At 32.0% G+C, this 25,733-nt stretch overlaps 2 protein-coding genes and 1 long non-coding RNA gene across 3 annotated transcripts; 2 read left to right on the top strand and 1 right to left on the bottom strand.

Annotated features, from left to right (window-relative positions):
• The first annotated feature begins 949 nt into the window (after window positions 1-949).
• On the top strand, window positions 950-2,133 carry LOC107962889 (uncharacterized). The gene is made up of 2 exons (XR_001701811.2): window positions 950-1,472; window positions 1,762-2,133. It is a non-coding gene; the product is annotated as an uncharacterized lncRNA (long non-coding RNA).
• A 3,027-nt stretch (window positions 2,134-5,160) lies between these two features.
• Window positions 5,161-6,971, top strand: LOC107962890 (zinc-finger homeodomain protein 5). Its single transcript, XM_016899442.2, has 2 exons — window positions 5,161-5,465; window positions 5,582-6,971. The coding sequence occupies exon 2, from the start codon at window positions 5,842-5,844 to the stop codon at window positions 6,685-6,687; it is 846 nt and encodes a 281-aa protein (XP_016754931.1). The 5' UTR covers window positions 5,161-5,465; window positions 5,582-5,841; the 3' UTR covers window positions 6,688-6,971.
• Window positions 6,972-9,882: 2,911 nt separating this feature from the next.
• On the bottom strand, window positions 9,883-10,591 carry LOC107963584 (uncharacterized). The gene is made up of 2 exons (XM_016900037.2): window positions 10,297-10,591; window positions 9,883-10,203 (listed from the first exon to the last, which is right to left on the bottom strand). Exons 1-2 carry the CDS (start codon window positions 10,491-10,493, stop codon window positions 10,098-10,100), a joined length of 303 nt encoding a protein of 100 aa, XP_016755526.1. The 5' UTR covers window positions 10,494-10,591; the 3' UTR covers window positions 9,883-10,097.
• Between the last annotated feature and the right edge of the window lie 15,142 nt (window positions 10,592-25,733).

Genomic DNA, 25,733 nt, shown 5'->3' with positions numbered 1-25,733 from the left:
ATAAATTGGTCAAATTTCTATTTAAGACCTCCTAATTAATATTTCATAGAAATTTCATACTAGAAACTTCTAGAATGCAAGTTTTGCAACTTATTCAATTTAGTCCATAACTTCAAATTAAGCACTTTATGCATACAATTTCTTCACGAAAATTTCACACAATCATGCAATCATATCATAGACCTCAAAATAATCATAAAATAATTATTTTTATCTCGAATTTTGTGGTCCCGAAACCACTATTCCGATTAGACCCTAATTCGGGTTATCACATAATGAGAGCTATTTTTGAAATTCAAGAACATAAATAAATAAATAATTTTAAAAAGGATTAAAGAGGTAATGAGAAAATATAGATGAGTTTTGTTTTTAAAAAAAAGATTGACTTTATTTGAATAGACCAAACAAAATATGCAAGACAATTTTAAAATAGATAAATAATAAATAATATAAAAAAATTAATGTAAATAATGATGAAACATTTTTAAATAAATAAATGGAGTTTAAAATAAGCTATATAAAAATTGATTTAAAATGAAGCAATATATAAATTTAAAATAGGTAATATGTACAAAAATTTAAAATAAATGAAGAAAATTTTAAATGAATAATATGTAAAACAGACTAAAATAAATAACAAATAAAAAAAAGTATGAAAAAGGTTTAAAATGAATAGTGTAACAATTTAAAAAAAATAAATAATGTACGCAAAAGCTTTTAGGAAAACAGTATATAAAAATTTATAATAGTCGACAATTCAAAAATGTGTGTAAAAAAAAAAATAATAATGATGATGACGATGATGATGATGAACTAAGTAGGTTAAGAACTAATTCGAAACCAACACAAAATTTAAGGTAAACGAAAATAAATAATGAAAAGAGACTGCCAGGGACCGAAATGAAGCGCACCCAAAATAACAAGGACCAAATGGGACAAAACTCCTAGCCCTAACATGCGCTTCAGCCCTACAGATCAAAGGACCGATTTAAAAAACGAGCAATATTTGATGGCCAAATGAAGAGAAAAAGAGAAGATAAAATAGGGCTTGATCGAAGGATGCTAAAAGATGGAGGGACGTCATGCACATATATCCCAATAATCGAGGATGCACGGATCCACACCCCACCAAACAGCGCTGTTTTTCATTTGTTTAAAAACAAGACCTTTTTTTTTACTTCACTTCAGCCATTTTTTTTAAAACAAAATCAAAAGCCCCCCTTTTTTTCTTTCTATTTCTCTATTAGGGTTTTAAAACCCTCCTACTGCGCCGCCGCACCACCACCGTGTCCGGTGGCATATGAGCGCAAAGATGGGCTTTTAGCTTCCTATTCAAGCCATGCATGAAGGCCAAGCCCTCTTCCCCTCAATAAATCGAAAGAAGAATCCCTCCGTTTCCCTTTTATTTTGGTTCGACTTCGACAGTGGAGAAGAAATCTCCGATGACGAATCCACGGGCAGATTTCTGTGAGGTCTTTACTTTCTTTTTAGTTTTATGCCCCTTTCTTTATTGAAAAATAGATTTGTGATGAAAAAATAAAAAAAAAAAAGAAAAAAAGAAACTAAAAACGAAAAGAGAACGAAGGAAGAAAATCAAAATCCACCTTTTCCAATTTCTGTTCTGCGTTTTTTTTATTACTCATTGTGTGTAAAAAAATAATAAAGGGGAGATTTCGGCTTTTAAAGCCGTTTACAAGACAAATCCATCCTATTTTTTTGTCGTTTTCTTCCTCGTCCTTGTTGTCTTTACTTCTTCTGCAGGTGTTAGAGGCATGGGGGAGTGGTGGTTGGCTCGCGAGGAGGCGAAGCGACGTGTGTGGTGACCCTGCTGGTGAGGAGCGGCTGCCGCAATTGGGACTAGTCCTAGGGTTAGTTTGTTGAAAAAGGTTAATATAATGGGCTAGGATTTGGGCTAGGGTTTGATGTAATGGGTTATTTAGTTTTGGGTTTGGGCTTGCTGCTTGTTTTTGTAAAATGGACTTTATTTATTTTGGGACTTTTTATTATGGAATTAATTTGGTTTGTTTGGGGTTCTTTTTTTGTTTTATTGGTCCGGGCCAAAATTGGCCATTACAAGTTAGACTGCCTATCTATTCCGTTTCTATGATTTAATTATTTATAGTTTTGCTTAAAGCAATACTTGGAATCAACTATTTTTTATTACATTCATATGAGTTAACCTTTAGTTAAAACAAAACATGATTTCAAATATTTTTTTTATCTATTCCAAAACAAGTTTTATTTATACATGATTTTATATATGCATTATTATATATAGAAAATAGATACAAGACAAGTTTGAAATAATTTTACTTTGAATTAAAATCATAAATTAAAAAATAATTTAAAAATTATCAATTAAATTTTATTATTAAATATTTAATCCAAAGAATAAAATATATTATAAAAAATTAAATACATGAATATTATCTTTTATTGAACAAAGTAAATTCATAAATTATTATTTCATTTCGTACCTAGTAAACCAAACGTGATAACGTAACTTTCTTAGGGTTTTAATCAATACCTTTCGATGTATATCAAACATTGTAAAGTAACTTTCTCAATAACCACATTATCAAAAATGATAATATTAAAATTTCAACATAACAAAACACCAAACGTATACATAATCTTGTCTAATGTGGATATTCAACAAAGTATCCATTAATTTCTGTTTATAATGCATCAATCAATCTCTACGTGTTTCCTTCTATCATGTCGAATTAGATTATGAATTATAGTGATGGCAGCTTGTGTGTTCCATTTGGTCGATTACAGTTGTTCCAATTGTGCCTCTTATGCTTATTGGTGTGAGGAATTTTGTATTGTATTCATTTTAGAGGTGAAGGTTATGTTTATGATTTTGTTATTTCAGAAAAGACATCTCCTTGCTGTGAGATTGTTTTCTTCTTCACAATTTAAATGGCGTGGATGATATTTTTCACAAAGGTTGATATGTTTCCAAAACGAATTTGTACATACATCACCATTCTTCACCAAATAAATTTCAAACAAGTCCGTTTTAGATGTAAGTGTAACAGGTCTAATGATGAAAAACAACTTCAATAATCAATTAATATTGAAACTAGTTTATTTGAATATCAACTTAACTCACAATAATATATAACATTTGTGGTTAAAGAAAACCGAAATTGGTAAAAGTATTTTGAAAACTCTTGTATTAAGAGTAAAAAAAATAGGTAACTTTGTTCTAAATCAAATAGCAAAATATCATTTTGTTAAAGAAAAACAACTTCAATAATCAATACATAGAATGAGTGGATTTTTTTTTTAAGAATTTGGATTATGTTTGAATATTATATTTATCAATATTGAATTTGAATATAAACTTAACTCGAATAATATATAACATTTCTGGCTTAAAAAAATCTTAATACGAGAAATGTGAATTTTAATTTATAAAAATTTGGTAAAAGTATTTTGAAGGCTCTATATTAGGAGCCAGATTGTATTTTTGTTTTTCTACTAGAAAAATGGGTAAAATAGTTTTAAATCAAAAAGAAAATTGGTAATTTTGTTAACAATTTTATCCACTTCTATTATTAAAAATCGACCGTTAGACGTCAACATGAGTTATATGTGACACACTTAGTGTTACTGTTCAGTTATTTTGTCTATCGTATCAATTTTTAACACTATAAAAAAATAAAAATTTTAGTAGAAAGGACTAATTTATACTTTTATCTAACATAGAAGAATTAATTTATTTATTTTTTTAATAAAGAGGATAAAATGTATTTCAAATCGTTATAGTTTTAAATAAAAATTCAAGTTATGAATTTTTTTTCCCAAATAAAACAAATTACTGAAAAATGAAAATGTGAATTATGATTCAAAATCATTAATTTATTTGTATACAAGTAACGATGATTAGGATTATCGACAGTGACAAGAGAAGACGTAGATATAGAAACAGGGAAGTGATTGAATTGGGAAATTGATGATATGAAGTATGAAGCAAATGGGAAAATTTTCAGAGTGGTAAAGGAGCTGAGGTGATAAAACAAAAATATGATAAAAGTGGTAAGGAAGGATTCTGGAGTTGGAAATAGCCAATGGTTGAAGCTGTACTGCACCCAAAATATATAAAAATAATATGAACAGTGAGGAAGCAAGTACCAAAGCAATACAACGTGGAAAAGTGCAGAGAGACAAATAAAAGGCATCGATTGCATCACGGAAAGGCAAAGACCTTGCTTGGGGGCAAGCGTGGTCGTTGCCAGACAGTTTGCAGAAATGCGCACCTTAAGCTCTTTTGATCATTCAAATCCATATATTTTCATACACACACTAGTCTCAGGGCTCAGCACGAACAGGACAACAACTCTCCCTGTGGACCATCCCCACAGTTTTTTAACTTTTCACCCCTACCAGCATGTTTAAAAGATCTTTCTTTTTTAACTTGTAATGGAGTGTTTATTAGTTTCTGGAAACCTGTTTTATTAAGAAAAGTTGAGGTTTCGGGGAAGGATTATGGAGGAAGCAAAGTTATGTCGCATCAAGGGGAGTCACTGTACTTTATCTATCTGTTTGCTCATTTGAGGGAGGTAGCTCAAGTGGGTAGATTTTGGAATCTTTTTTAACTCTAAAATTACACTAATCTGATTCCAACACCAGTTATTAGAAGTGGAGGAAAGTAGACCTTACCCCAAATATATTAATTAATTAATTTCTGTTCAATTTAAGTTTTTTTTTAATTCACAAATTATAACTACTTTAATACAACTAACTTTTATTTTTATTTAATTTATCATTTTTTTTCCACACAAGTTGAATTAGTAAATTTTTGGGTTTTTTTAAGTGTAGCGACTATAATACAATTAAGGTCCCAATAATCATAAATATCAACTTATTACATGTAAAATCAATTCATTATATTAAAAATAAATTAAAAATAGATAAAATTAAAACTAAAATCAACAAATTAATTAAAGTAAAACCCACCTATAAAAAACATATATACATATTTTAAAAAGAAAAATAGGGCATATACATTAGTCGTAGATTTTTGTTTTAAAACCGGAAGGGCAATAATGAAGAGTAAGTGGGACCCGAATGTGGCAGGGCGTGGGATAGGGATGAACATGACGTTGTCGGTTGTTTTGTACAGAGAAAGACTCCTTTAATCTCGTCAGAATCTCTCTCTTTCTGTTTTTGTTTTTAACACAAACCAAACTCTCTCTTTCTCTCTCTTGTCTCTAAACATTGACTCTTTTAATTTTTTCATTTTTTTTTTATCTTTCCCTCGGCTTCAACATAAGCAACCAAGCTGTCGCTTGTTGGATATGTAGTTGGCTTGTTGGGGGCACAGAAGCAAATCCAGATCTTTAACCCTAAAACTCATACCCCAGATCCATCTCTTTTCTTTCATGGTGTCTTAAAGCCTTAAAAGCTGCTGCCCACTTGCAGTTTCTGCCGTTTGCTGGTCATCTCTTTTTTAGGTCTGTGACTTTTGGTCCCATTTCAACTTTAATGTCTTTTGTTTGTTCTTTCTCAAGATATTGATTTCATCTCTCTCTCTCTCTCTCTTTCTCTCTCTCTTTCTTCTTTATCTCAGCTTACAGATGTTGTAACGGTTGAAATTAGCGGTATGGGTCGATGGATTTTGGCTGGATAATGCTAAATATCGGGAGGAATATAGGGGAAAGGGAAAACAATAAGATATCTAACCTAGATAAGCTTCTTGCATCATCATCATCATCACCGTCATCTCTTTTGATAACGTTTCAAAGTTTTCCGAGTTAGGTGAATAGTTGAATAGTGAGCTTCATTTTAGGCTCTTTATTTTGTGTTTAGTCGATAATTAGTTGTTAAACTATGGAAGTTAGAGGTGAAGAACATGATATTAAAACGCCAGTGCGAGATGGGGATCATAATGGTGCTGCGGTTCTCACTTGCACTCAAACCCTAGACCAAGTTCATCGTCCCCAAAGGCAACAGTCACTTGGCCATGTTGGAAGATCTCCGAACCCGGATCGAATCGCCGGCGCCAGTGTTGCACCCATTTCAGTCAGTTCTAACACGAAGCCATTGGCGGGTGTCGTTAGGTATCGAGAGTGTCTGAAGAACCACGCTGCCAGCATCGGCGGAAACGTTTACGATGGGTGCGGTGAGTTCATGCCTAGTGGAGAAGAAGGAACACTGGAAGCGTTGAAATGTGCAGCCTGTGACTGCCACCGCAACTTCCACCGCAAAGAGGTTGATGGAGAGACCCAACAATTCGGGGGTAGGAGAAGCTTGATGCTTAACCCTCTTCAGTTGCCTCCACCATTGCCCTCTCCAACCATGCTGCACCACCACCACCATCACCATCAAAAGTATACAAGTCCACCCAGTGCAATGGTTACACCAATGAATGTAGCGTTTGTTGGCGGTGGCACCGAGTCTTCAAGCGAGGATCTTAACATGTATCAGTCTAATCCGGAGGGAATGGCGGCAGCAGCACCCCCATATGTTTTGTCAAAGAAGAGATTTAGAACGAAATTTACGCAGGAACAGAAGGATAAGATGTTGGAATTAGCGGAGAAATTGGGGTGGAGAATCAATAAACAAGATGAAGATGAAGTCGAAAAGTTTTGCGCTGAGTATGGGGTGAAACGGCAGGTTTTCAAGGTTTGGATGCACAACAACAAGAACGTGAAGAAGCCGCCTCAGGATCAGTAAGATTTCTTCTTCATAACCCCATATATAATATATATATATAGAGAGAGAGAGAGACGGGGCAACGTACAAGATTAAACCAGACAATTTATAGTTAAGAAAGGAGCTGGCCTTCATGTTCAAATTATATTTGTATAATTCTTCATTGTAAGCCATGGTTATGTCTTGGCAATTCAGCACCGTTCCAACACCCCCCCCCTCCGCGCCTCCCAAAAACAAAGTAGTCTTGTATTAGTAATTAATTGTTCTTGTTTAAATTAATTATAATGGTAGTCTCTTTCTCATCATTTCAATCTATGCCCCCAATCCCATTGTTTCTGATAACACTGTCGAAAAAGGAAATATGACATGGCGCAAATGCTACCGAATGCGAATGCGTGTCATGTTTAATGCTGACTGAAAACTTGTGACTTCATTTCATGCACATTCATACAATCCGTGATTAAAAAATGTTTTATTTATTCAAAAATAAATAAAAATTTTCTATAGGTTAAATGAAATAATAAATTGATTGTATTATTAAAAATTTTATCCATTTTTTTTGTTAAAAATTGATATTGTATGTAATCATGAGATACATATAACACATTACATGTTACTATATAATTATTTCGTCAATCACGTCGGCTTTTAATAGAAAAGATTCATTTATTTTTTTATCTAACATATACAAAATTAAATTATTTATTTTTTAATAAATAAGACAAAATATAATTAGACTTTTAATATATATATTCATGATACATTTACCTACCCTCGGCTAATTTATAAGGTAAAATATATATTTTTCTAATGTTTTTATAAGTTTTTCAACCCTTTTCTTAACGGGGGCCATTTAAGTTTTTGGCTTTTGATGTATGATGATTGATATGAACCTTGCAGATTAAACAACAATGTCTCGGCATTTTTATTCGGATTTTGAAACTCTCTCTTGAATCTTTACTCTCAACACAAATTGTATTCCAATAAACCTTCTCTTGAATCTAACTTTTAACACAGATTGTATACATACCTCCCCCCCCCCTTCAAAAAGAAAAAGAAAAACTACGGAATTAATTGGACAATAAGCCTCAGTGAGATTGTGACCCAACACATTTGTCCTGCTTGAATTTTGGTGGCATCTTTACACAACAAATGAGCCAATACTCCTTTTAACCGTTTAATATCTCCACCTGGTTTAATTTTATAATCCTCACGTTCATTAGTAAAATTTTGGATTTGAATTTTATGAAGGGAGAAAATATTTTGATGAAAGTTATTCATACTAGGTAAGAGAAGGAGAAAATGGCCGTAGTTACAAGAAAGTTGGTTCACCTATGATAGGTGGAGGTCGAAGTAAGGAAGGAGGAGAATAGGAGGAAAGGAAGTTGTGTTAAGGCTTATTGCTAGGGTTGTTGAAAATGAGGAAGGAGTTTCCTCATTCATCCATCATGCCTTGCAATATTTGTAGGGGAAGAGTCTCTTGTCCAATTATGCGATGTCATCGATAAGCTCAAAGTATGGTAAATGTGTGATTAAACCAAATGAAAGGCCGTTATACATTGGTTGTCATGAAGTGTAACATATTTGACATTCTCTTTACTGATATAGTATAAGGTTATTAGATTTCAATAGTCTTATAGGTCTTCTCTTGATGAGTGCTCACCTAATAATGAATGGTCTAATAGGGGTCTCTTATTAGTGAGTCACTAATAACGGGTGATCTTATGAGTGGTGTGAAGCATGTGAGTGGTTGATCATTATGACAGTCGAGTGGTAGGAGCTGAAGGGCTATCCGTGGGTGTTTCTCATGTTGTTACGAAGCCACACAATGTTACTAAAAATAGACCAAACTAGTCTGTCTGATTGAGAACCGATTGGTATACTAGTCTAAAGTAAAGAGAAGAACTAGTTAGCCTGCAAATCGATATAATCCGCGATTGAACTGTGAATCGATAAACTGGTTCAACTGGTTTTTTTTTTGTTTTTTTTTTATATTTTTGGACAAATCCAAGTAAAAAAGAAGAAGAAGAAAACGTTTCGGAAGACCAGATCCTTCAAGAAATGTAAATCTGCACGGCCTCTATTTTTTTGTTGCTTTCTTCTTCATAGCTTAATGTTTGGGAATCCTCAATCCTTTGCACATGAAATAGTTTTCTCAAGGTTTGAGTGAAAAGGGAAAAGAAGACATGACAATTGACAAAAGAGAAAGAATGAAAGATGAAAAAGGAAGGTGGCGGCAAAGGGAAATGAGAAGATGAAGTAGCAGAAAATAGTAAAAGCTATTTACGGTTTCTTTTCTGTGGATTATGGGCTTTATCTTATTAGTTGGGCTGATCTCTAAATTTAAAAGGCCCACTCATTTAAAGTTTTTGAAAGTATTTTTTAATAATTATTGTTTTAAATTATTGAATTGATTTTGGTTGGATCGGGATTGAAACAACCGAACTAATTAAATCAAGAATTGATAGCCTGATCAATTAGGATGTACAATGGGGCAGAGAATACACAAAGTATAAAATATAAAATAAAGAAAAAAGAAGATACAAGATTTTAATTTATCAAATATATTTTATATAATTTTAATTATAAAATATATTTAAATCACAAATATAGTTTGTTAATATTTAAAAAAAAAGAAAGACTTTTTAATGTAAATTTATTTTGCTATCTAAATTTGGCTTTATCTGTCCATAAAGAATTTTAGTATGAAAATATTTTAAAAAATAGTTAGGCCAATTTTCTCATAATGAAATAAAATTTTTGAAATTTTAAACATTATTAGTAAAAATTAAAGTTTTGTTGTTAAAAAAAATCCATAGTATTAAATAAAATAAAAATTATTTTATATTGCAAAATAAAAACATAAAGTTACATATAATGAAAAACATTATTAATTCAAATGTAATAGAAATATTAAGTTAATAAAGTAATGTGATGTAACCTTAAACTTTGGAAGGTCAAGCATAAGTCATTGTGGTTTATAAGGATTAAAATAAATTTGTTCATAGGGCAATAGAGCAATTTGACAGAATTTAGGGAAGGTGAGGGCCGTCAGTCCCCTATAGATTTGCTACAGGACTCAGCTCTACAGTCAAATAATAAAATTTGGATGTCCCTTCCCACCATTCCCATGCATGCAAAGGTCAATTTCAACTTTCATCTCCAAATTTTGTATATATCCTTGGGTTTTTTAAGAGAGCAAGTTCACCAATGAAATGAAAAGATAATAATATTTGCATTCTTGTTATTATTATAACATTTTATTAACAATGGGTTCAAACCACATGAAAGGTTTGATCCAAAAAATAAAAAAAAAAATAAAGTAGTGATGGTGATAGTGATAGTGCTTTTCCCATCAATCTCTATATTATAGGATGAGAACCATGCTTTGATATCCCATATTAAACCAAGCTTGTGGCTACAGGTGCAGCTCAAACCTTGACTTCGGGTGTTTCCGCTGATGAGCTTGCTGGTGTTGGTGCTGGTTCCGATGCTGGTGAGGATGATGGTGAAGAAGCGAACATGCCCCCAATACCGCTGCACATCACAAATAAATTTCAACATAAAAGGCTTATGTAGGTAATTACTAAAATTTAAAATAATGTTGGTTTTCATGGTTTCCTTTTTCACCTGATCTTGTCCTTGGCCCAGTCGGTCCATGATTCATTGGAACTATCGTGTCCCTCATGACCTGGTGCCTCAGCTTTTGCAGCGTTTGATTCTGTTGATGCTGTAGGTGACGTTGCGGCGGTGTCACCAACGACGGAATGGATTGAAACGACCACGATCATTGAGATCAAAACAATAACCAAAGCAATCTTTGCCATTTTTGTTTTTTGAGTTAATGTAAAAAAAATAAAATAAAAGTAAAAGAGAAAGGAATGAATTTATTTGTGAATATGAAAATATTTAGTAAAATGTGATGGATGAATTTGAGATTGAAATCATGAAACATTTATAGGGTTTAAGAGGAGATATGTACGACGAATCCATAGGCATAGGTGATTGGTTGAGTGCCTAATGACCCAACACGAGTTTAACTGTGAGATAATTTCGGAAAAATCAATTCAAACTTGCATTTATATCGCTCTGGTTTGCTTATGAATTTGGTATAAATATCATAAAAATTTCGATTTTTCATATCAAATCATTTTACTAACATGCTACTTCCGCTCCCATAAAATGGAAGTTATTTTTAATGTTCGCTCATGTATCAAAATTACCAAAATTAAATTTAATAAAAACTATCAATTAAACTAGAAATTATGTGTCTAAAATATATCTGGGTGTTTCAATAAATAATAAAACATAAGCTTAAAACTAATAATAATTACATATATGCAATATATAAAATATTAAAATAAAAAATTAGTTTAAATTGTGAGTAAAAAAAATTAAATAGATAAATACATCATTTTAAAAATATTAAATTCACTCCAATTATTTATCATGATATTGTTATTTTTTTAGTTTGTATTCAGTTGATTTGGAATACCAACTCAGTCAACCACATTATCAATATATACAAACAATGTGTGTGAAACAATTTGTAATAAAATTGAAATGTATAAAAATATCAAATTTTGATAGAAGTGGTAAAAAAGGTAAAAGTATAGCAAAACCCCCTGTACTATACCCTACATTGGATTTTAGCCCATCTAATGAAAAAAATGAACAAATTAGCCTATGTACATTAGATGAGTGAGCAAAATAGCTCTTCCGTTAAAATTGCAACGTTAAACGTTTGTTTTGATATTTATATATAAGGAATAATAACAAATTTAGCCCCCAATATTTATACATTTATTCAATTTGATCTATACTCTTTTATTGGAAGAAAATTAGAAATTGTTCAAACTAATAAGGCTAAAGGGTTAAAAAGGCCTTAGTAACAAATTAACATTAAAACCAATTAAACCCTTTTAAATTTTTAAAATTATTTTAAAAAATCATAAAAATTATAGACTAAATTTATAAAAGAAAGTTATAAAAATTTTATTAGAATATAACAACACTGACCAAATAAAAGATTAGAGTCAAAAAAATTTTAAATCTTATAACCATTATATTTTAATGGGTCGGTATTGATATTTTTAATAAGAATTTTATAATTTTAATAATTTTAAATTTTTAAAAGGACTTAATTTATTTTTTTTAATTTGTTAGTAAGGTCTTTTTGACCCTTTAGCCTTATTATTTTCAGAATTTTCTAATTTATTTCCAATAAAAGAGTAGGGGTCAAATTGAATAAATGTGTAAATGTTAAGGGCTAAATTTATCACTATACTTTATATATAAATACCAAATTTTAACAGAGGGACTGCTTTGCTCACTCATCTAACATACAATGACCAATTTACCCATTTTTCAATAGAGGAGTTAAAATGCAATCCAAGGTATAGTATAGGGGGTTTTATGGTACTTTTATCAATAAAAAAATATTTATAAATGCTGGTAGCATGGTTCTGAATCTCAACATTTACAATTTTTTATTGGTTTATTAATATAACTTAAAATATGTAAAATTATTTTATTGATTTCTTTAAATGAGATGGTGTTGAGTTTACTTTTACCACTAACTCAATCACACTTAAATAATAGTATAAATGTTATATATAAGTATTATATCAAAAAATAATATATATTATCTATTAAACATAAGGGTAAATTATATTGTTAATTATCTAATTATTAGTAATTTTTTGTTTTGATCATCTAATTCTAAAAAAAAAATACAAAATAGGCACTAGCATTATTGTTTTATAATGTTTTGACTCAATGATGGATTGATGACATGAAATATTTGTTAAAACCAAAAAACTCTAGTATAACTTAGAATCGTAAATCAGGATATGTTATATCAGATCAATAAGAACAAAACTAGATGCAGAAGCATACTTAAATCAATCAACATCTTAAAATTTTCAGGTATTGTGGTTTTGATCTTCCAAATTGACACACAAATGTCTTAGAGAATGTGACTTTTTTTTATGAAGATGGGATGTCTAAAAAATTGTGTATGTGTAATTTAAGGATTATGTATATAACTTTTGCACAGTAACCTTAATTTCTGATTAGCCTATCATCAATTAGAAATTAGTTATTAGAGTATCTACACATATTTGACTCATACTTTATTTAATAACTGAAGCCCAATAAGTCTTAGCTAAATTAGATCACTTTTAATTTAGGCTAACCTTTTACAATAGTAAATAATAACATGCAATTATTCTTATTATATATTTGATGTCCATATGATCCAACGATCTCTCACTTGGACCACATACATATACTAATTACATTATACTTACATGTTATGAGCTCAAAACCTTACTATCATATCAAAAGGCATTCTGAGCAATCTTGTCAATTAATTATGTTAATATAGAACCAAAATGACTTTTTTTTTACATATACCTTAACTAAATCCATCACTAATCACACACTACAGCAAAACAGGGTTTTAACGGCGTTTTTAGTGGCGTTTTTGGTAAAAACGCCGCAAATATTATACATTACCGGCGTTTGAACCAAAACGCCACTATAAGTCGAGAAATAGCGGCGTTTTCGGAAAAACGCCGCCAAAAGTCCGAGAATTAGCGGCGTTTTTCAAGAAACGCTGCCAAGTCTGAGAATTCGCGGCATTTTTCCAAAAACGCCGCCAAAAGTCTGAGCATTAGCGGCATTTTTAGAAAAACGCCGCCAAAAGTCTGAGCGTTAGCGGCGTTTTTAGAAAAACGCAGCCAAAGGTCTGAGCGTTAGCGGCGTTTTTTACCAAAACGCCGCCAAAAGTCTGAGCGTTAGCGGCGTTTTTTACCAAAACGCCGCCAAAAGTCTGAGCATTAGCGGCGTTTTTATAAACACGCCGCCAAAAGTCTGAGCATTAGCGGCGTTTTTGGAAACGCGCCGCTAAAAGTCTGAGCATTAGCGGCTTTTTGGAAAAGCGCCGCTAAAAGTCTGAGCATTAGCGGCGTTGTTGGAAAAACGCCGCTAAAAGTCTGAGAATTAGCGGCGTTGTTGAAAAAACGCCGCAAAAAGTCTGAGCATTTGCGGCGTTTTTGGAAAGCGCCGCTAAAAGTCTGAGAATTAGCGGCGTTTTTCGGAAAACGCCCCCAAAATACTGAGCATTAGCGGCGTTTTTGGGAAAACGCCGCCAAAAGTCTGAGTATTAGCGGCGTTTTTGGGAAAACGCCGCCAAAAGTCTGAGTATTCGCGACGTTTTTGGAAAAACGCCGCCAAAAGTCTGAGAATTAGCAGCGTTTTTGGAGAAACGCCGCTAAATGTCTTTTTTGAATTATATTTTCTTAGTTAAGTTTTAAGGTTTAGTTCTTATTTTTGGGTTTACAGTTTAATATTTAAGGTTTAAGGTCTATGGTTTAGGGTTTAAGATTTAAAATGTTAATTTTATGGTTTAGGGTTTTGTTATTTTGGGTTTGAGGTTTAGTGTTTAGTGTTTAGTGTTTATGATCTTAATGTTTAGCGGTATTAAGGGTTTATGGTTTAGGTTTAAGGGTTCATGGTTTATGTTTTTATGGTTTAGGGTTTAGGGGTTTAAGGGTTAGTGGTTAGGGGTTTAGTGTTTGTGATTTATAGTTTGTGGTTTAGGGTTAGGGGTTCATGGGTTTATGTTTTTTTTGCGATCTCTTCTCCCTCTCACACGTTCTTCTATTCTTTTTTCACGTTTTCTTCTTTTTCTTTTAATCTTTGATTTTCTTCTGCTGCTTCATTTCAATGGGTTGTTTTCGTCTCAATTGGAGTTCTACTCTTTTGCTTCTACTCCATTTCTTTTGTTGCGTTTTACAATTTCGTCGACAGGAGTTTTCGGAATTGGTGGATTTGAGGCGTCGATCGTTTTTGGGTGTTTAAATCGTGAATTCAGGTATGAGTTTTGTAGCTCTTTAATTTTATTCTTGAATTATTGAATCAATTTTGTGAAATTCAGTAATTTCGTGTGTTCCGATGATTGTGTAATTGTAATCGTAATCGTAATGTGGCTCTAGTTAGGGTGTGTTTCTGCACTATTAGAGTTTAAGGATCATTTGATGTCGAATTTCATGTTTTTCGAACTAATTATATTTTTAAATTATAATTTGTGTGGAAGCATTACTTAATATTGATTAAATTTATTTTTGGGTTTAGGGTTTAATATTTAAGGTTTAAGGTATATGGTTTAGGGGTTTTATGATTGAAGGTTTAGGGTTTAGTATGTTAATGTTATGGTTTAGGGTTTGTTATCTTTAGTTTTTAGGGTTTACTACTATTTTAAATTTTATTATTTAATTAGGGTTTAGTGTTTAAGGTTTAAGATCTCAGTGTTTAGCGGTATTAAGGTTTAAGGGTTAGTGGTTAGGGGTTAAGGTTTAAGGGATAGGGGATAAGTTAAGGGTTTATGCATGGTTTGTGGTTTATGGTTTATGTTTAGGGGTTTAGGCTAGGGTTTTTGTTTTGTGGTTTCAGCTATATATATAGTTGATTATTATATTTTTTTGAACCAAAAAACCTTCCACGCGCGTTTAAAAAAATATTAAATCTCATTTTTAATAGGAATGTAATTGTAAAATTAATTTTTTAATGATACTGACATGAAAACCTACAAGGTAATCCACATAACATGATACTATTTTTTTATATGTTAAATTAAAAATTATATAATTCTTCAAAATTATCTTGTCTGCTTTTCAAGTGTTTCAAAATTAAAAATTATCTTGTCTGGTTTAGGGTGTAGTGTTTACGATTTTATGGTTTAGTGCGGGTTTAGGCAGGTTTAGAGTATAGGGTTTAAGGTTGAGTGTTTGTGGTTTAGGGATTTAAGGATTTAGTATCTAGAATTTAGGGTTTAATGTTTATAAGGTTAGGGATTTATGGTTTAGAGTTTAGGGTTTAAGATTTAGGGTTTAGGGTATGATTTTGTGGAGAACGGTGTCGTTTTGCTCATTGTATTCTGATCCATCATCGAAGTGCTATCATGAATTATTTTCAAAAACTCATGCACTCTTTCATCATGTTCGAACTATTTTTTGACTAGTTTTTTATATTAATTAAAATACAATTTATTTGTAATTTAATAATTAAAATATTCAAAATGATTAATCACACGTTGAAAGAGTTTGGAACTAATAACATTGAAAAATATATGTTAAAAATGAAAAAATAAAATAAAATACTATTATTTAAAATACTTTTAAATTAAATTTTTTGGGTATATATATGACTGATTGTTTTTAATTTATATAATAAATAATTTACTATATAATTGTAAAAGAGATAATTTTAAATTTAATATATTAAAAATATCATTATAGTTTAAGTTATTTAATAGATAGTAGATAAACTTTTTATATATTAAAATTTAAAAAAAAATGTAAGATGTAAAGTATTAGCGGCATTTATATAAAAAACGCCACAAAAGTGTTAGTAATGTAAAACGGCGTCGTTTTCTGTTTAAATTGTCATCCCATTAGCGGCGCTTTAGATAAAACGCCACTAAAGCTTAACAATACTAGCGTTTATCCTTAAAACGCCACAAATTTTCATGTGAACGTCGTCGTTTTGTTACGGGAAATTTATCCTTACCAAAATCCCTAAGTGAATTTTTACTATGTCATTTCCCCCCATTCATCAGCTTTCTTCACTAATTCCCCAACCCCGAAATCCCTTTCCTTTTTTCCCTATTTCATTTTCAGCATATCCCTAACTCTTCTCCCAAGTGTTTCTTCCCTATTTCTTCCCTAAGTGTTTTTATTCATGAATTTAGCTCCCCGTTCTCCCAAATCCCTAACTCTTTTCCCTTTCCTATCGTCTCGCTTCCTCGAATTCATCTAGCTTTCAAGCTTCCAACTTTCCCCGAATCTCCAAGGCTGAAACCGATGTGGGTATGTTGTTTAATCTTATATTTTAACGTTAATATTAAAACCAATTTTAGTTCTCTTGTTGAATATTATTCTGTTGGATTGAAAGTTATTGTTTTGATTCGGGGGAATTGAGGTTTAATAAGAAATGTTATATAAAACGCAAGAGGTTTAATTTTGGAAAAGGAATTGGTTTTATGCTAATCTTGGGTTCTTTGTTTCTTTTTTTGGGTTCATCAGACATTGGTGCATTTTTTTGGGAAACAGAGAGATCTGGAGACAGAGTTGAAGTGTGTGTTTCACTGTTTTGGAAGGCGTCTTTGCGGGAACAAGATAATGTAATTTAATGAGTAATTTCTATTAATATACACCACAGCTGATGTAACACCCCGTACCCGAGACCGTTGTCGGAGTCGAACACAAGGTGCTAACCGACTTAATTAATTTACTTACACAGTCCACTTTTAAAAGTTTCCAGGCAGTTGGCTAACTGCGTCACTGTCACCTTAAAAATCATATCTTGAGTTCCAAAGCTCAAAAATCAGTTCCATAATTTTTTTTACTGAAACTAGACTCACATGTCCATCTACAGATTTTTTTCTAGAATTTTTGGTTGAGCCAATTAGTACAGTTTATTAGTTAAAGTCTCCCCTATTTCAGGGTTCGACTACACTGACCTTTGTGCATTACGACTTGGATATCTCCCTGTACTGGGCTTCAATACTGATGCCGTTTGTTTCTATAGAAACTAGACTCGAAAAGGAATCTGTACATATATGGCATGACTTATAATTATCTCTGGTTAATTTATAATGAATTTCCAAAGTCGGAACAGGGAATCCAGAAACCGTTCTGGCCCTGTCTCACGAAAACTTAAATATCTCTTAACATACTGTTCATATGATCGTTTCGTTACTTTCCTATGAAAATAGAGTCATCAAGGTTCGATTACATAATTTATTCACTATTTAATTCCATTCTTACTATTTTTAGTGATTTTTCACATTCACGTCACTGCTGCTATCAGCATCTATTTTTAAGGTAAACTTTACCTATTTCATGATCCTCCATGGATCAACTAGAGTTTGTCATACATATACCAAAAGTGATCATGAATGACCATTTCCATGGCTAACCATTACCAACATTTCCATACCTCTCGACAAACAACATACAAAACGATTTTAATGCTATGATCAAAGTATATTTAAGCCATTTTCGCATGGCTATCCAAATTTACACAAAACCGAATGATACATGACCAACAACAAAAATGGTAGTCCTATACATGCCATTTTCAGAGTTCAACCAAAAGTGTACCAAAAGGGCTTTGATAGTGTGGGCGACTTCGACTTCAATAATCCCGAGTCCGATAGCTGACGAACCAAAATCTATAAAACAGAGATTCAAAGAACGGAGTAAGCATTTAATGCTTAGTAAGTTTTAAGCAAAACAAAGTGTTCTCAATCACTAACATTGGTCATTCATTTCAACTGTTCGATGAAGTTAATCTAGAGCTTCATCTCGATCTATAATATCATTAAACGCAACACTTGGCTGCCACATATATACTTTCGAATAATAATGACCTAGATGGTCAAATATTTCCAAAGCACATTCTTCATCGATTTTCAACTTTCAATAATCCTTTCCACTTGTTCATAATCACATCCATACTTTTAAGTATTTCAACATGACAAGGACTAAATTACCATAGGCACATAAAGAACCAAACATATTCCTTATCACATATACGTAAGCTTACAAATCATAATCCTTACCTTGTACTGGCACATCTAGCTCAACCCAACCATACTCAAATCATAAGGCTTTTGGGCAGAATATGCACTAATACATAAGAATATTTCATCGCATACTTTATTATACAAACATACCATTACCAATTAGATCATTCTCATATTTGGAGTTATAATATTAATCACATTTACCCACCTCTTTGATACTAATAATTCACCTCGAAATCACTCCACCGATGAGTAAGTAATACGTACCTGAACATCTTAAATACATAATACTTATTTGATGGTAACTTAATGCAGATACTCAATATCAAAGTCTTACTTGAATCCTAGCATTTAGCCGTCGGGTCTTTAAAGCTCGGATATAGTACGAGCACGAAGCCTACGGACATTAATCAGGATAATATTCTCGCATAAAGCCTGCGGGGTTTTAACCCGGATATAGTACTGACACAAATGCCCTTCGGGACTTATCACATCTATACACTTTCACATCCATCACATTGGCCATTCGGCTTTATCACATATATACACTTTCACATTCATCACATTGGCCATTAGGTCTTATCTCATATATACACTTTCACATTCATCACATTGGCCATTCGGCCTTATCACATATATACACTTTCACATTCATCACGTTGGTCACTCGACTGAATCACATATATACACTTTCACATTCATCACGTTGGCCACTCGGCCCTATCACATATATATATACTTTCACATTCATCACATTGGCCACTCGACCCTATCACATATATATACTTGTACATCAATTTCATCATAACAAAATTGACTAGGTATACTAGTCATTTGTGGCTTATAGCTTCACTTTAATACGGATTTGGTACTTTGATTACCAATGTTTAATCGATAGCTTATAAGCAACTCAAATGGTTTTATTAAGGTTTACAACAAAATCCCAAATTCAGCACAAGCTGTTTTTCCTGAGCAACAGTCATTAAATTATTCGTAAATGGAGCTACGAAACTCAAAATGAAGTGCCGTTAATTTTCCCTGAAAATATACTCATACATATCTTATCCAGAAAATTTTTAGAATTTTTGGTTTGGCCAATCAATACCAGATTTTTCTTAAAGTTTCCCCTGTTTCACTGTTTGACTAATCTGACCACTCTTCACTACGAATCAAATTTCTCATTGTACGGAATTCAAAATGTGTTCTATTTGATTTCATTTGAAACTAGACTCATTAAGGAGTCTAAGAATATAAATTTTATCTTATAACCATTTTTGTACAAATTATAATGAATTTCTAAAAATAGAACAAGGGATTTCGGAGTCATTCTGACACAGTCCCACACAACTTTAAATATCTCTTTATAGGAAATTTCTTTGCTTCCACGGTCTCTTTTATAAGAAACTAGACTAACTAAGCTTTGATTACATATTTTATTCAGCCTATAATTCCACGCCAACAATTTATAGTGATTTTCTAAAATCACGTTACTGCTGCTGTCCAAAGCAAATTATTACAATTTGCTATTAAATTTCCAAGTCCAAACACTTATGAACTTACATTTTGAGTTTAAGACATATCATGGCCACATCATATCTTATTAACTCAACTCATTATGTCCTATTTTGATTGAATTTACTCAACGTTTGATCACTTAAAACTTACCTCGGAAGTGGTCGACGATTAGGTATCCACGGCTATTCGTTTACATTCTCTTTTTCCCCTATCCGACTTTGATCCTCTTTGCTCTTAAGCTAAAGCCGCAGAGCACTTTCGAACACCATCACTCAACTTGGATTGAAGCATCGGATACAAAAACTTTAACCTTCATGTACAATTAATTTCGGCATTCAATCCCCTTAAATTTCAGCTTGTAAAACAATTAATAGCAGTTTTAGACATCATAGTCTTCACCCATTTAGACAACATTCTTTAACATCTAAATAGCTCATTTATATATCATTTGTTCATTAACAACTTCAACCATTATTAATATAAATTTACAATCACTTAGATAACATAAATTGTCGTCTAAACAACAATTTTTTTTTGCTGCATTAAAATACTAAACAACAGTCCTTAAAACAACATAAATACACCACTGTCTGAACGTCATTAACAACACAATATTCAAACAGCATCAATACCACAATCAGATAGCATAAGCAGGGCAGCAATGAACAATACCAACAAGGTAAAATTCGGACAATGATTTAACATTTTCAACAATTGTCAAACACAAGAGAATAAAAGTTCAAGGAAAGCTCACTAAGGTTCCCAACACCGATTCTACCTATTCAATTTGCTCTTTCCCTTTTCTACTACAACCTTCTCCTACCTTGTTAGCTAAATACAATCATCCCCAAAGTTACAAAAATGGATTATAACAACACAAGCATTCACTAAATTCTTTTAACACAAGTGAGAAACTCTTCATCTACTAGACATGCAACATTTGCAACTAGAAAAGAAAATCTTCTCTTCTCCCACATATTCGTCAAGCTCAAATCAACAATGCAACCAGAATTTGTCAACGAAAAGCTATGGGCAAGGGAGAGTTTAGAAGAGTTACCCTTCTACTTGAAAATTTTAACTTCTAAGCAAACAAATTTCATGGTTTTCCACTACATGCAGCTGCCCTCTCCTTTCTAGCTTCATTCCTTTCTTCCTCTTTTTATTTCGGCCAAGAAGAACCGATTTCTTCTTTTCTTTCCTTCTCAAGTCACGGCAATGGGGGGGGGGGAACATGGATGAGACAACTTTGTTCTCATCACCCCTCCCTTTTCATTTCTTTATTACTAACCCTTTATTATATTCTTTCTCCCATAACACACTAACACAACATGTTTCCAACATGTTTCACCCCATAACATTTTGTCCACTCTCATGCTCATGGCCGGCCACTACTAATTAGGGGGGAAATTGACATGCAAGTCCACCCTTTTTATTTCATGCACTAATAGATCCTTATGTTTTGACCTATCACATTTCAAAAGTGTCACACATAAGTCCTATTGACTAAATTCACATGCAATTTACTAAATCAAAGCTTAAAACTTTCACACATTCGTATTCACATATAATAGTCATAAAATATGACGGCTAATTATTTTTATGACTCGATTTTGTGGTCCCGAAACCACTTTTCGACTAGGGTCAAATTAGGGGTGTCACAACTGATCACATCAATGGCTAATCACTTTAATATACCCCATAACCATCCAAGTCCTTTCATTTTTAGTTAATTTTTTTAATTAATCGAAATTTTTTTATCTAATATTATCCTAAATTTTTATATATTATATTAATTTAATTATAATTTAAAAATAATTTTTAGAATTTATAAATTACCTCTATTAAAATTCAAATATATATATAAACAACTTAGAAATGTGACGAATATGTGCTTATGAGTTCATAATTTGTTAAGGTGAAAATGTATTGGAATGCTTGAAATAATATATGAAAGAATGATAATGTAATGAAACTATTATGAACTGTTATCAAATGTTTTAGACAGATTATAAAATTAGTTTTATGGAAATTTTTATAGTTTATACAGATGAGATGCAGAACACATATTGTTTTGGATGTACTGATAAGGTGCTAGACACGCATTACTTTAATTTATACTGATGAGGCTCAAAGCGTATAGTAATTCAAATGTATCGATGATGCATTGGGTGTAATTTATATTAGTGTATAGATTGATCTATGTATCCATTTTGAGTTTGTGTTCGATTAATAGGCCCACAAAATTAGAAAAGGAGTTCACCTGATCCAAACATTGGTTTACTTGTGATTCTTCGTGTTTTTACAATATTAAAGCTTCAGCTTAGGCTTTGCTTTTCACATCTTCATTTCTACTATTAAATTTTTGCGTATGCATCTGCTTTGTTGATATATATTTTTTATGCTAGGTGTTGTTGGTTTAGAGAACATTAATATAAATTTCACTTTGGATTTAATTGATACTTTTTATGCAGGCTTCTGATAGTATGAACGGATAGATCACTTGGAATTTCTGCTTGTTCGTGTTAGTCATAACGAAGTGAAGGAGGAAACTAGCTAATCTTGTCCAGAATTTGCAAGGTCGAATCTATTATCTATTTTTAATTTCATAGTTGCACTATTTTGCTACTTAAAAATTAACTTGATTTCAAAATATTTTAGTACGGCTAATATTCCTATGAATTAAAAATATATTTTCTTATAATTATTTTAATGTTTTCATCTTCTTTGATATATGAAACATCGGAAATTCTTGAGCTTTAACTAACGGGGTTTTTTGACATATGCACTTGACGCATTGTTAGAAGTTTCCCATTTAATCAGTTATTGCTTCCTGCTCCTCCTGCAAGTATTGGTTCAACTAAAGCTTAGCTTCAATCCACATTGTTTGAGGTAAGAAAGGTCTACTTCCTTTCTTTCTTTGAAAGGTCTGCTCCTCCTGCATTAATATTTTTTGATATTATTAACGTACGTTTTAGTTCATAATTATGATGAATAATATTTTTATCATGATGATTTTCAGAAAATTAATCTTTTGGGGCTTCGATTTTGTATCGATTTAATTGTTGATTTTCCTTTAAATTTTCCATGTTTGGCAGTTTGCCATGTTCTTTTTCAATTACATTTTATTACAATATAGCTTGCTTCTCCATATCACGTGTAATAACGCCATGTATGGTCAACGGATTAAAAAATTCAAAATGACCTGAAAAAAGTTCTATCAACATTTACTATTGAATATTTATATAACCTTAATTTATTTGTAATTTACTTATAAAATTTAAACTACGATTCTTTTTTGATATTATTATATTCAAATTATTCTTTTTTATATTAATAATGTAACGCCCCGTACCCGAGACCGTTTCCGGAGTCGAACACGAGGTGTTAACGGACTTAATTCATTAATTAAACAGCTCATACAATTCATTTTAAAATTTCCAGACAAGCTGGCTAACTGCATCACAGTCGCTTTAAAAATCATATCTTGAGTTACGAAACTCGAAATCCAATTCCGTAAATTTTTCCTGAAACTAGACTCATATATCTATCTAATAATTTTTTTCTAGAATTTTTGGTCGGGCCAATTAGTACATTTTATTAGTTAAAGTCTCCCTTGTTTCAGGGTTCAACTACTCTGACATCTGTGTATTACGAATCAGATATCTCCCTGTACAGAGCTTCAATGACTATAACGTTTGTCTCTAATAAAACTAGACTCAATAAGGAATCTGTACATATAAAGAATGACTTCTAATTATCTTTTAACAATTTATGGTGAATTTCCAAAGTCAGAATAGGGGATCCAAAAATCGCTCTGGCCCTGTTTCACAAAAATTTAAACATCTCATAAAATATAACTCATATACCTTTTTTGTTCCATCCATATGAAAATAGACTCATAATTATTCAATTCCATATATTATTCATCATCTAATTGTATCTATACTATTTTTAGTGATTTTTCAAACTCACGTCACTGCTGCTGTCTGAATCTATTTTATGATAAAATTTACCTATTTCATGGTTTCCATGGATTAGCTAGCAATTTAGCATACATAACACCAAATATGATCATGATTAGCCATTCCAATGGCTAATCATTACCAAGCATTTCCATACCACTCAATAACCATATCATAAGACCATATACACAAAATGATTATAATGCTATACATGCCATACTCAAAATATACAAGCCATTATGCCAAGATGGTATACGGATAGTGTGAGCGTGCCTTCGACCGTTTCCGATTTCCGAGCTAGCTTGTCAACACTACAAGGAATGAAAAGGAGGGAGTAAGCATAAATGCTTAATAAGTTCACATGCAAATAGCAAGTAACATAACTATATAAGCAAACATAAAACATCATTTGCATAATCATCACCGAGACATTCATATCACATTTTCATTTATCATCTTACCATATTGTTGTTATATCGAGTTTTCAACCCGAGGGTTAAGTACATACCTGTTCAAAGTACCCATTTCACAACACTTACCAATACGTCCCTTTCATCTTGAGTATTCCTCCATTTGAGTAGAACTTTACCCATTGAACACATCGGAATATAATTCGGATACATGGAAAGTTTGCACATAAGTGCTACATATGTAGCCAAGCTACCATGTAACCCGCCCATAAGTGAACTCGGACTCAACTCAACGAGCTCGGGCGTTCGCATCCATAGGTGAACTCGGACTCAACTCAACGAGTTCGGATGCCTAGTTACATTTCACGAACTCGGACTCAACTCAATGAGTTCGGACATTCGCATCCATAAGTGAACTCGGACTCAACTCAACGAGCTCGGATGCTCAACCATCCTAGTGACATGTCACTTGTATCCTAATCTATTCCTAAGGTTCAAACGGACTTTTTTTCCTCGATCTCACATTGCCGTCTTCCATGGAATATCGGAACCGATACTCGGTAGCAATTCATATTTATCAAGTAGTAAACATAATTTGCATATTACTAAACATTAACCACAAAGCATAATATTTTACCATTAAAAATCAGCATATCATATAATTAACATTAATAACTTAAAAATAACATTTATGCTACATTATTTACACATGAACTTACCTCGTATGCGAAAATGGCTACTTTTATCATTTCGTCCACAACTTGGTATTTTCCCTATTTTAGCCCGAATTTCAGTTTTCCTTGCTCTATCATTTAAAATATAGTCTAATTAGGACTCACATTATTCAAATTGACCCAAAATCATATTTTGGAAAAATTACAATTTTGCCCCTAAACTTTTGCATATTTACACTTTTTCCCCAAAGCTCGTAAATTAAACTTCAGCCTGTTTTCTTATGTTTTATGACATGCGGATCATTTTTCCCTTCTATGGCAACATCAAATTCTCACTCTAACATGTACTTATGACTATTAGGTATTTTTACCGATTAAGCCCTTTTGCTCGTTTTCACTTAAAACCGAGTAGCACAAGTTGTCTAACATAATTTAAAACCTCATATTCTATCATAAAACACCAAAATACACAATTTTAACCTATGGGTATTTTTCCAAATATAAACCCTAGGTTAAATTATTAATAGCATAAGCTAAATCGAGCTACCGGGACTCTAAAAACGTAAAAATCATTAAAAATGAGGCTAGAACGGACTTACAATCGAGCTTGGAAGCTTGAAAAACCCTAGCCATGGTTTCTCCTTGCTATATTCGGCCATGGGGTTGAAGATGAGCAAAATTGGCTTTTAATTTTGTATTTTAATTCATTTTACCCCTAAATGACCAAAATGCCCTTACTACTAAACTTTCCAAAAATTCCATCCATGTCCAATTTTTGTCCATAGACTTAGAAATTGGTAAAATTTCTATTTAAGACCTCCTAATTAATATTTCAAAACAATTTCATACTAGAAACTTCTAGAATGCAAGTTTTACAAATTATTCGATTTAGTCCCTAATTTCAATTTAAGCA

Source organism: Gossypium hirsutum, chromosome A01 (assembly GCF_007990345.1).
Source record: "Gossypium hirsutum isolate 1008001.06 chromosome A01, Gossypium_hirsutum_v2.1, whole genome shotgun sequence".
Taxonomy (NCBI): Eukaryota; Viridiplantae; Streptophyta; class Magnoliopsida; order Malvales; family Malvaceae; genus Gossypium; species Gossypium hirsutum.
This window is presented reverse-complemented; position numbering and strand designations above follow the sequence as displayed.